This window comes from Panthera onca, chromosome F2 (assembly GCF_046562875.1).
Source record: "Panthera onca isolate mPanOnc1 chromosome F2, mPanOnc1 haplotype 2, whole genome shotgun sequence".
Lineage (NCBI taxonomy): Eukaryota > Metazoa > Chordata > Mammalia > Carnivora > Felidae > Panthera > Panthera onca.
The window spans coordinates 18,622,774-18,635,818 of NC_138356.1; the positions used below are offsets into that span (position 1 = coordinate 18,622,774).

General features: G+C 36.9%; 1 protein-coding gene across 1 annotated transcript in view; it reads right to left on the minus strand.

Moving 5' to 3' along the window:
* Nucleotides 1-13,045, minus strand: part of CPA6 (carboxypeptidase A6) — a 559,011-nt gene that overhangs the window by 414,562 nt on the left and 131,404 nt on the right. The window contains exon 3 of the mRNA XM_078441826.2: nt 8,186-8,276. Within this exon, the coding sequence (XP_078297952.1) occupies nt 8,186-8,232 (47 nt within the window). The 5' untranslated portion in view covers nt 8,233-8,276. The remainder of the gene's footprint in view (nt 1-8,185; nt 8,277-13,045) is intronic.

Sequence of the window (13,045 nt, forward strand, 5' to 3'; positions counted from 1 at the left end):
AAATACTAAGAGAAAGTGTCATTGTCCTTATGACACTTGTGTCCTTATGACATTGTCCTTATGACTTTTTGATCATATTTTTCCTTGCAGAAAAACAGGCATAAGTAATGACATTTTGGAATCTTATTTGGGTGTTATACACTCTCCAAGTCTACGGCAATTTCAGGTGGCATGTTTGCTTTTGCAGAACACGGAAATGTCCAATGATGCTGGTGGCTATAAAACCGTTCTAATTATTCCTTTCGAGCAATGAATTATAGACTTAGCAGTAGACCTGATCAGTAGAACATTGTCAGTTTGGTTGAATGGCCTGGTAACTTCTCCAAGGAGACCTTTTAGATCCCACAATTCTGACTTCAATAAGTCAGAAGAGAAGAGGTAAATCATGGGAATTGGAGTGGATTTGCCCTTGGAAAAATTGTGTAGCGAGCAAGCTTGTCTTCAATATTTGCCCACATTCCTATTTAGGTTTCCTTCTTCCCATGGCAGTGCCCAGGTCATTAGGTTTCAGCTCCTCCACGTGTATCTCATTTCACTGTCCTGTTGGTACAGAGCTATTATTACTCCCGCGTTGCAGATGAAGGAACCCCTTATCTCAAAGACGTGAAACCCAAATGCCTGAGAAAAGCGTAGCAGAGGTATTTGGGATAGAAGATATTTCTTTATATCCATAAACTCACACCCTGTTGGCAGTGATTCCCCATATACAGAAGTGGCACCTGGTGAGATTTGCTGGAAGCCAATCATTTCTATTTTTCAGGCAAAATCAGCATGTAATTATAAGGATAAGCAACTAGGCAAGGGTCATTTGGCCTGCTTACTGAGACTTTTACAACATTTCATAAAATTTAGTGGACCCTAGATTATAATTATTAACACTATTGTTCTTGATGAGGGCAGAAAGAGAAATATCTAATACCTCTCTGAGAATTTTCTATTTTTGTAGTTGATTATACCACATGGAGCAGTTTGAAGTCCTTTGCCTAGAGAAATGGCAAAAGCCACAAAAGATATTTAAATGTCTTCCCCTGCTTCCCTCATGGCTCAACACTTTTCAAGTGAGCTCAGGGGTCATTTCTTTGTCCTCAACACGTGAAGCAATAGCTGAAGAACTAATAGCTGATAGCAGATGACATTCTGACATGGTGGGGGGTGGTTTAGAATCCCTCAGCTGTGTCTTAGGCCACACAAATCATCTTAATTTTTTGCTTTAAATTCCACATATTTTATCTAAAAATCTGTTTTAGAAACTGAGGGTGCTGATAAATATTAAAAAAAAAAACTTAAAAATCTCCATGTTTACTTGATACATAACTCTCTCTATTCATGTCTCTTTATCCCATCTTTTAGCTCTGGACGTTCAATTATTCACCCAGAGGAAGTAATGACAGAGAAGATGTGTCAATAAAAGAAAAGCTCAAGATGTTTTCAAATTGGCAAATAAGAAGAAAAAGATATCCTCTAATAGTGGAGCCTAGACCCTTCTTACATTAAATTGGCCATCAGATGTGGCTTTGTAGTTTGCAAGTTTTAAAAAGAAGTTAAAATCAGCAGTCCAAATTTAAAAGCAAGCAAAAAAAGGATGAAATTCATATTTGTAGCAAGATGTCCAAATTAAAACTCAGTTCCTAAAATCAATCAATAAACTAAATGAACATAACATTTTGTTAATGCTAGAAGTTAGGGCAAACTCTGGCTTCAAATGTGCATGCAAACCGTTTCTATCTAGCAAAAGAGAAAAACTTGAATTTGGATTGGGCTTTTATTTTCATGAACAACAATAAATAGATTCTTTATTTACCCAAACATTAATAATCCACACTATGATTCTTAAGGAAAATTGTGAGTGGGATGCAGATGTTTAAGACTAAAAACCTAGAGGTTTACTTTGCAATGTGAATTCCTTTTGTTTCAGCCAGAGTGCCGTTCTCGTAGATTTTAATTCTTTGGGAAACATTGTTCTTCTCTGCAGAGATTTAGCCTGGGTGCATGGTGTCTACAATGTGGAGATGTGTGTATGAGCAGTCACCCATAGGGGGATGAGGCTGAACACAGGCAGGGGCTTCACCTCACACTGGAGGAAACACACTCAGAATCTCCTGGGTAAACAGGCGACTATGTTTCAGACTTCCCCCTGGAACCTGGCCTAAACATGTCAACAGTCCCATGAAACCCTTTTATAGATGAAGAAACTAGGCCTCGACAGGCTAAATAACGTGTCCAAAGACCCACAGCCAGCAGGTGGCTGTGCAGACCTTGGCACCTAGAGGGTTTGCATCAAGAGACTTCTTCATCCCGTCTGGAGTGGGCACTCAAGTGCACGTAGGTCATGACAACACACCCACGTTTGCTTCCCCCCCACCCCGCCCTCTAAACTAAGCACTCTTGTTTAATTTTTGCCTACTGAAATGGAGTTCAATTGTCAAAAAGAGTTTTGGCTTTTTCCCCCCTGCAATATGATTTCATTGAAGCATTGAAATTGGGCTCATTTTTATTTTATTTTTGGCCCAGGATTGAGGTGCCTTTATAAATGATTCTTAGATTAGCTCCGCCTCATTAAGGATCAGTGCACTGTGATCTAGATTGTCTTCAGTCATTGTGGAGGGCCAGTGTATTATCCTAAGTGTCCATCATTGTCTCTTGTCATTTTTTCCTATCAATTCTTTCCCCCGCTGCTCTTATTTCAGAGATTTCTTTTGGCCCATGAATAAGACTTTTAAATAACTCAAATAACCTAGAAAGGGCTGGGATATACTTGGGGAAGGCAAAATTCGGATCTGATTCTATATTTGGCAAATAAGAGACATGAGCAGAAACAAGTAGGTGTACAGAATGATACCCTATGAAAAAGAAAAAATAAGTAAATATGAACAACACCTGCTTATATTAATAATATGTGGTTGTATTTCTGGTTAGAAATTTACTTGTATACATTTTTTACCTGAGAAATGATTTGGCATGATTTATAAAACACTCACTTTACAGAATTTATAAATATGGAAAATAATGTAAGTTTCTTAAGATGTATTCTATTGGATTTATGTCTTTTTGGTTTTGCATTTCTCATCATCTCATATTTGGAATACCTCCAATACCTCCTGCTGCTAATGAAATGTCTCTCACAATTTTTTCCTCCATCAGAGTACACTTTCTAAAATTTAAATCTGATCATAGCATTCTTCAACTGTTTCCATAAACTTTCCAAAGCACCTGTTGAAACATATATGGCCACCACCCACCTAGCAGACCCCCCCTTTCCCGCCAGATTGCCCTTGCTCAGGCCAAATGGCACTATCTGCAATTTCGCATACAAGCCAGCCTTTTGGCACCTGGCTATATTTGCATTTGGAGTGGGCTCACTGCAGACTGTGTACCCAATAAACTCACTTATTTTAAAAAATGCAAATAATGCCCCTTCTCTGCAATGTCCCCACTTGGAGTTATATGTTCCCATAATAATCCCTACCACTCTCTATTACAACACTTAACTATGGTGTATTTTAATTACCTATTTACCCATCTGTCTTGCCCACTAAATGTTGAACTTCTCAGCAGGACCTTCTTGATCATGTTTGAACCCTCTGTATTTTACATTCTGGTATATAGTAGATGCTCAATGAATATTTTTAGAGCAAGAGAGTGAATAAGGAAATACATGTTGAATATATAAAATTAGACTAGAGTCCAATTTAATCAGTCACTTTCTAGAGCTCCTCTTAATCTGTCTTTTTTGTTAAAGCATTCTGTAAAGAGATTTATCTCAAAGTTCAGTTGCAGCATATTTAAAATGTAACTGAGGCTATTATTATTATAAGCTAAACAGACAATTTCCTATATTCACTTTTGTGGGTATTGAGGGAGTATTTTGATAAGCAAATAGAATATAGAAGAAAATGCATTCTAATGAACCCAAATAGCATGACTTGAAGTGCTGTGTTATCTCAAAATTTCATTAGACTGAAAACATATTTTCAGTGTTCATCAATCTGGTGGTGAATTACTGGTGGAGCAGTATTTTAGAACCCCACTTCTAAAACCCCAGCTAGAAGGAGGCTAGTTTCTGCTGAATGATTTCATATTTTATGTGTATATTTAGAGGACTAAATTGAGCTTAGCTTTAGTCATGCTTACTTTAAAGGGAAAAACCAGTAATTTTCTTCCAGAAATGTCTTCCTGGTCATTATCTTTTCCATGTAATTAGTTACCTGTGAGAGTCCTGTTATTTAGTTGGTATTCACCATAGTTTCCCCGCCCTGAGAAAATCTCATGCATTAAATTCCCAATTTTTTGCATAATGTTTGTTCTATGTTTACCAAAGAAAAATGAGGAAGACAGTTATACCAAGGTACCTTATGAGGAACAGCCCTTATTATGAGGTATATTATCTTATTTATTTATTTATTTATTTATTTATTTATTTATTTATTTATGTGTATATGTATTTATTTTAACTTTTTTTTTTTTTTTTTTTTGAGAGAGAGAGAGAGAGTGCAAGAGTGGGAGAGAGGCAGACAGAGAGGGAGAGAGAGAATCCCAAGCAGGCTCCATGCTGCCGTGGGGCTCAGGACCTGAGCCGAAATCAAGAGTCAGATGCTTGACTGAGCCACGTAGGTGCCCCATGAGGTGTATTATTTTAAAACAACAAAAATGTTACTAAAACAGAGGCAGTGAGAAATTGAGTAGCCACCAAAAGACAGCTAACACTTCATCAAACCACATTCTGATGGAACAAGTCAAACCTCAGCGCACGGGAAGTCAGCTTCCTGTTATCAGAACTTGCTACATCCAGGGGTCACCAGGAGCGGGAGCATCTCAGTTTTACTCTCAACGGGTATCACTGATTTGTGACTTCTGTTTGTAAAATGAGAGGAAATGGTTGCTTGCAGCAGTGTCAGGGCAGTGTCTACAGGAGCTATTTGAGCTTCTTCTGACAAGTATCAAGCCATTCCTTTTGCCCAGAGTGAATTTAGTTAGAAGTAGTAGCAGGTTCAGGGCCTGATGACATGGGCCAAAACGGAAATAAACCGACACTACGGCAAACTCCTGAGGGAGAGCCAAGCTCTGGGGGAAATAAATGGGAACTTTACCTTGATATCAGGTCATTTAAAGACAAGGTAATTTACAAAAAAGTCTTGAGGATTATTATTGACTATTTACAAGTGAATTTTTAAAGTTTATGTTGAAGATTTAACATCACATTGGAAAGGAAAGCTTATGTATAGATTATTTAAAATAATTTTCAGAAGTTATATCTGACAGAAATCCACTGGAGGGCAGTAGATAGCAAGAGTTATGGCTGGTTGCCTGAAATATTGATTTGTTTCAGAACCTAAACGGAATATCACATTATAGCTTAATTTTAAAAAATGACATACAGTTCTGTTGTCTGTTTTAAAGTTTAAAAAGATTTCCCACATTAGGTGCCTGGATCAGGCTGTGTATTTCCGTTTGGTGTGAAAAATGACGGGGCTGATTGTATGTTGAAAGCATTTCTGTCTTCCTGACAAATCAACGTGTGAATTCAAGTTTCTGTACTCAGTTAAACAGTGATGCATTTCAATCTGGGCAGACCTTAACTTATACTGTTTCCCTAAGGAAAGAAACCAGGTTTCCAGAGATAGTCATCATTAACTGAAGATAGGACACACTGCCTCACATGCCTTGACCCCAGAACATGGAGTCAATGTTCTTAATCATATCAGCTGCCTGTGTAGCACCCACTCCCTAAATGAAATGTATTTAATTTTATTTCTGAGAATTAATGAGACATCTTTGAGACAGAGCTTAGAATTCAAATTGTTCTTTTAACTGTAAAGAAAGACTACAGGTGATGAAAATCAGTCATCTTTTCTTCTACTAATACTTGCCTCTTCACCCATATTTCCTTCCTTCCTCCAAAAATCCCCCCATTCACTCATCCTCCATTGATTCACTCAGTATTTATTTTTCTCCTACAATCTATGTGCCGTGTAAGCGTGGAAGTTAAAAGGTGAGCATAAAATTTCAGTTGAGAAGAATGGAATGGAAAATAAACTTTCCTCAGAATATTAGCACTTGGTGAGCCTTAGTTGTTCCTCAAATAATAAGAGCAGATGCATGTACAGCAGTCTGAACCAGACACTTATTCTGAGCTCTTTTTGTAACAAAAAGGTTTCATCAGCACCATCATCATCACCATCATCATCTTCACCATCCCATCATCATCATCATCACCATCCCCATTATCATCATCCCCATCATCATCATCATCTCCATTTATGTACATGTACATTGAGGCACAGGAAGATCAAGTCCCTGCCCATTGTCACACAGTATGAATGGCAGAGCCAGAATTTGTGACTTGCTCCAGACCCCATGCTCTGAACAGCTGATCAAGCTACACTTTTCAAGAGCAGGAGTTCCAAGTGAAGCATAAGTCAGCTTGGAAAACAGGGAATTTAAGGATGGTTTTTTGCTTTTGTGAAAGATAAAATGTACTAGACAATTAAGGAAATGTTTGTTCAGGCTATTGTAATAGAGAGAATGTTCATTAATGAATGTCTCAAAGAAGAGGGAGAGAACTTAGTGGCCTAGACATCCACTAAGATATCTTTACATCTCCTTTAATATCCAGAAGGAACTCTGGCCCATGCATGGTCTACTGTGGTGGTGAGTGCTTTGAGGTTTATACCAAGTCCTCGGGCTTCAGCTCACAGGGTTCTTCATATTCTGAAGGAAAGGGCCAGCTGCCAGAAAACCTAAAGTCCTGATAGTGATCTGGGCAGTAATATAGACAGATTACACAGAAGATGAGAATAATTTTATACAACCACTTCTTAGAGCAGGCTAATAATCCAAGAAAAATTTTCCACTTTAACTGAGAAGACAAAATTCTATCTTTGTACCATTATAATATTTGTCATGAAATCTCCTTTGGAAAATCTTATAAATAAATTCATTGTATTAGGCAGAAAATTGGCCCCTCAAAGATTTTCACTTCCTAATCCCTGAAACTTGTGAATATGTTGTTACATGACAAGAGGGAATTAGTTCCATTGTAGAGGGGAATAAAGTTACCAATCATCTGCCCTTAAAATAACAGTCATCCCTGATTACCTGGTGGACCCAATGTAATCACAATGGTTGTTTAAATGTGGAAGAGAGAGGCAGACAAGTCAGTGTCAGAATGATGCAATGTGAAAAAGACTAACTAGTTATTGCTGGCTTTGAAGATGCAAGGGGGCTGCGAATCAAGGATTCCAGGCAGCCTCTACAAGCATGAAAAGGCAAGAAAACTGATTCTCTCCTAGAACCTGGAATGCAGGAATGCAGCCCTACTATCCTGATTTTAGCCCAGTGGGACCCATTTTGGACTTTTGGACTAAGCTACCTAGTTGTGGTAATTTGTTATAGCAGCAAAAGAAAACTAATACACCCATCAAACTTTAGTCAGCTTTGGCCATTACAAAAAGAAAAAAAATCCCTTCTAGCACACCTTCCATAACTTTCTATATTCATTTGGGTTTTGTCTTACATTTTCCTCTTCTTATTCTGGAGCAACCAGTCATTTAACTTTAGGGCAAAACTACTCTCATCTCCTTAACACAAACACATCTCTTATAGTACAATGTCTCAAAGTGGCAAAAAATGAACATCTTCTTTAACAGACCCAACTACATACTCTCTCTGTATCATAAAATAAGAGGGAAAAATATAAATTTAAAATTATGCTTAGTAATTAATGTTTCAGTATTCTGTCTCACATGGAAATGATCTAGGCATCTAGTAAATATTGATTAATTAACTCAATACCAATACAAGGCTTAAATTACCTAAAAATCTTAGAAATTATCTTCAAGTGGACATATTACAAAATGTTAATACTGTTTGCAGTTAGGAGTATGCCTAAATTTATGTTTGACTGCTGACAGCTTTTAAGCCTTAAATCTCCTCCTCCTCTTCTGTCCCACATTTAGGACAGTTGATAAGAAAAGTCAGGTGCTTCCTCCTTTGCTACTGGTGGTAAGTTTGAATCATACCAAGTCCCTGCCTGTATGTAGGAAACTTTACTCCAGCCCCGCCCCTAACCAACATAAAAGACCCATGCCAGTCTCCTATCTTGTTTTCTTTCAAGCCTCTTTTGACCTGTTTGGGAGGCTTCCCCTGCTCTCTCCAGAAAGCTTCGTAATGTAAGTAATATTCCTACCTTCTTGGTGTTCCTGTGGCATCATCAGTCTCCAGTTTGAACCACATTTTGGGTGGATGTTCATCTTTTCTTTGCAAGAGTGTCCACAACCCTGTTGGAATAAAATTTGTCAAAATATGATTCAATTTTGGTCATAAATATTTGCATATCTCATAAGATTAAACATTTAGTAAAAGTAGTGATATCTTTTCCATTCAGCAGACCTGTGTATGTTTAGGAAAGATATATCTAAATGGAATAAAAGTCTACATATATATTACACTTACCATTGATCTAATGGAAAATATGTAGCTGCTTTTAATGAAAATTTTTTTAATGTTTATTTATTTTTCGAGAGAGAGAGAGACAGAGCATGAGCAGGGGAGGGGCAGAGAGAGAGGGAGACACAGAATCTGAAGCAGGCTCCAGGCTTGGAATTATCAGCACAGAGCCCCACATGGGGCTCAAACCCATGAACTGTGAGATCATGACCTGAGCCGAAGTCAGACGCTTAACTGACTGAGCCAGCCAGAGGCCCCTGTAGCTGCTTTCAATTAAATCAAAATAACGAGTCTTGCTTGCCAAGGATTTACCTAAATTATGTGCACCCGAATTCTTAAAACATTTCTGGGTTCATTTCTATAAGGATACCTCCTTTTTTACATTGAAAATATTTGAGGTTTAATTTCCTTAATATCTGAAAGTTTTTGGAACATTCAGCTTACATAAGTGCTTTTTATCACTAAGCCAATAAGAGTAGGGCTCCCTTAAGAGATTTTACAATCTAATTTATTAATACCATGAAGGGCAGGAAAATATTATATACTTACACAATGAGATGTAAAGACCTTTCTGAATTACAGATATATAAACATACAAACAGACATAAGTAGACAGCCTACAACTTTATTCAAAAAATTCATCCATGGGTCAAGCATACACACAGAAATAAAATATCAGTGGTCTAAATTCTATGGGGTTTTATTACCAGTTGGTAATAAATTCTTAGCTGATTTTATCTCAAAACAGGGAAAAAGATAAACAGAAAAGACCAATATACCAGTTCGCTGTCTTTCAACTGAGAAAACAAGATCTGTATAAACCATTCATACATTTACAGAAATCATAAAATGATCAGACCATGAAACCAGAAGAATTGGGCACCAGATATGAAGCAAGTATTCAAAAGGTATTGAATCAAATCTTTATCGTGCTATGAATGGACAAGAGTCCAGAACACAGGATCAGAAACTGAGCTCACTTTTGGATCCTTGGATCACCACATAGGAATGAAGCACAAAGGCTCTGAGGGGGGGTCTCATTACCTGGTAGGAGTAAACAGGACCCTGAGGCAAGGACAAATACTATCTGGGTTGTGGCACCAAACCCCGAAAGACAAAAGGCTCCAGACAATTAAGGAAATACTTTTATTCAGTCCATTGCAACAGAGAGAATATTTGTTATGATAAAGGTCTCAAAGAAGATGGAGAAAACTTGAGGTTTTACAAGGTCATGGTGGTCCTTTGTAGTTAACTGGCTACCTGTTTAGCCATTTTGTCACATCCCAAACAAAGAAGAGTTACAAAAGGATGGGGAGGTTTCTCAGCTGTCACTACTGTCCAGGAGCACAGGGCCCAGATGAAGCTCAACATTGTTACTTTATAATAAGCTCTCTGCTTCACCACCTCTTTGACCATTGACCCCTGATACACACAGGCAGATGGTATCATCCCTGGGAGGGCTTTCTCTACCTTATAACTTCTGATACTATATGAACATTTTGTATCATTCAAAACTATTTTTATGTACTACATGATTATGTATTTGGAGATTTTTTTTTAAAGAAAAACATATTTGGTGCCTATAAAAGTTTTTAGAGAGAACATGAAAAGCAAATTACCAAACAGAAAACCATCTTTTACTTGAGTTTTCATTGAACTCAATGGGGTGGGGAATTTAAGTGATTTTAGTTTAGTTCTTGATTTTAAGAACAAGTAAACATGTTCCAGAAGCATCTGCTATGACTGAGGGATGAACACTGGCTAGGACTTCCCGGGAATCCACTTAAAATGGGCAATTTTAGCTTTCTCTGAAGAGGAGTTTTGTGAAAGGAAGGGGAGAGGAAAACTTTGTTTAGCATCTGTGAGAACATCAGGGACCAAGGGAGATCAGATATTGTGCATAATGGTTTGAAAAATGTTGAACAAGTTAGACTGCACCAGGATGGCCCCTGGCATTTCAGTCTGTGAAGGAGCAAAAACAACTCAGCAAGCTGATAGAAACCACAGAATCCTGCAGAGCAGTGCTTCTGCTGAAGGATCATAATTCATGATATAGAAGTTTTCCCACACGTGAGGAAAATGGGTATTCTCTCATTGTTGTTTAGGGTTCTATGTAAGTCGATTAGATCAAGGTGGTTAACTATGACATTCATGATTGTTTACCTATTTTAAAAATCTACTTGTTCTATCCATTATGAGAGATGTGTCAAAAATCACCTTTTATAATGGTGAATTTGCCTATTTCTCCTATTATTTTTTGCTTGTATTTTTGAAGTTATGCTGTTAGGTACAAAAGAACTTAGAACTGTTTTATCCTTCTGGTGAACTGAAACTTTTATCATAACAAAAGCATTTTATCATCGCAAAAGTATTTTTGCCCTAATTTCTGTTTTTCCTGATATTAGTATAGCTACCCTAATTTTCTATTGTTGGTATTTGCCTTATATAACTACTTCTATTCTTTTATTTTCAACCTTCCTTTGGACCCCTTATGCATCACTTCCTTTTTGCATATAGCTGAATACTGACTTCATATATGGTTTTCTGCCATTTCACTGAAGAGTTCAATTATTTTCATTAATCCATTTAAATTTATTATAAATACTAATATATATGCATTTATCCATACCATTTTATTTTGTGCTTTTTGTTTTTCTTATTTTTCTCTTTCCTATTTTCCTCTTCCTTTGTTGTCTATTTTTAAATTGACTGGGCTCTCTTTCCTCCTTCCACTCCCCCCCCCCCCCATGTTTACTCTTAAATGCATAACCTGCATATTTAACTTAGAAAATTCAAACATAGTCAATGTTTTGTTTTTGTTTTTGTTTTTTGTTTTATCATTCTGGGTCCAGCCAGGAAAAGAGACAGCACTGTAAGTAAGTCTTTCAGGAGAGGGAATTTAATACAAGGAGTTGGTTACAGAGGTGATGGGAATGCTAAGAAACTCTACAGAGGATCGTAATTCAGAGTTGAGTGAGAGCAAGAAGTTGGCCTCTGCTTCCAGAGTTAGAGGAGCACTGGGAAGAGAAGCCCAAGTGATACAAATGGTATAGCTTCACATTAGGTCTTCAATTTCTACTAATCTACTTTAAGTATCTTTCACCTCTTTCTGTCTATGTTTTCTGCATTCTGGGTAATTTTATACAATACCTTCAAGCTTCCTAATTCTTATCTCAGGTGTGCTGTTTGACTATTCTAGATAGTTCTAAAATTAAGTTATTATGTAATTCATTTCTAGAATTTCTCTTTGGTTCTTTAAAAAATCTGCCTGTGTGCTTTTTTATAGTCTCCTGCTCCATTTTGTTCCATTTCCCCCTCTTAAACACATTTAGCATAATTATTTTGTATTCTGGATTTGAAAATTCTAGTGCTTTATGTTTTTGCATGTCTGATTCTGTTTTTGTTTGTTTTTTTCTGACTCTCATTCATGGTGACTTATTTTTCTTATGGATTTTCATATATTTTTTTAGCGTGAACTTGTACATGTTGGAAGTTTTTCTGAGAATTCTTTAAATCTGGACATGAGTATCTATTCCTTCAAGGGGTACTTAGGTTTGTTCCTACCATTACCTGGGGTATTATAAGCTTGCACAGACTTTATAGTCTTCGGTTTGCAGTTTTTAGGACCACAAAAAGATTGTAAATCATTAGACCCGAAATACACATGAAGTCTGGCCAGTGAGCAAGAATTCTTAGGGGAGACTTTTTCTTTTCCCACCTGTATCTACAACCAAGACAGAAAACTTACTTGACAACTGCTTTTGTGGAAAGGTTATTTTTTCCCCCTAGTTTGTCCTGTTCATTAGAGTATGTTTCCTCTAGAATCTTGATTATAAGTGAGTGACCTTTGATCCAGCTCCCTTCTCTACAGAGGCACAAGGCTTTGCCCCCAGCCCCACTTGTGCTCGGAAGCTCCAGGCTTTGGGGTGGGATTGCTCCTAAGCATCCCACAGATTTGGTGCTCAGTCTCTTCCCTCAACTCATGCTTCTGCTTTGCTCCTCTTCTTCATGTTTTTTTCCCTCACACTTTCTCACAGGCTTATTTGGTCTTCCAAAAGAATTGTAAAAATATATTTTATTAAGTATTTTTAGAAGTTACATCTAGAAGGTAAAAATTCCATTCATAAAATATATTTAAATAACAAATAAATAAGGGAACTTTTTTGTAACCATATAGAAATACTATTCAAAAGGTATTTCTTTGTGTTTATTAATATTTTACTGTCCTTACTATGCACCAAAATCTCTGCTAAGTAAGTACTAACCAAGATCTCTGCTAAGATCTCTTGCTAACCAAGATCTCTGCTAAGTACTTTGTATACATTATCTAATTCAATCCTTGTAACAGCTCTAGGAAATAGATATTATTATTATTATTATTATTATTATTATTATTATTACTATTATTATAACCCTATTTTATACCTTAAAAAATGAAGCTCATCAATATTAAGTAACATATTCCAAAACATGTAAATAATAAGTGTTAGAGATACACTTGATCCCTGGTCTTTCTGACTATAAAACCCATGTTTTTAACCATACTTCTGTGAAGTTGAGTACATAATAGAATGAGTGGGCTGTTCTACACCCAGTAAAG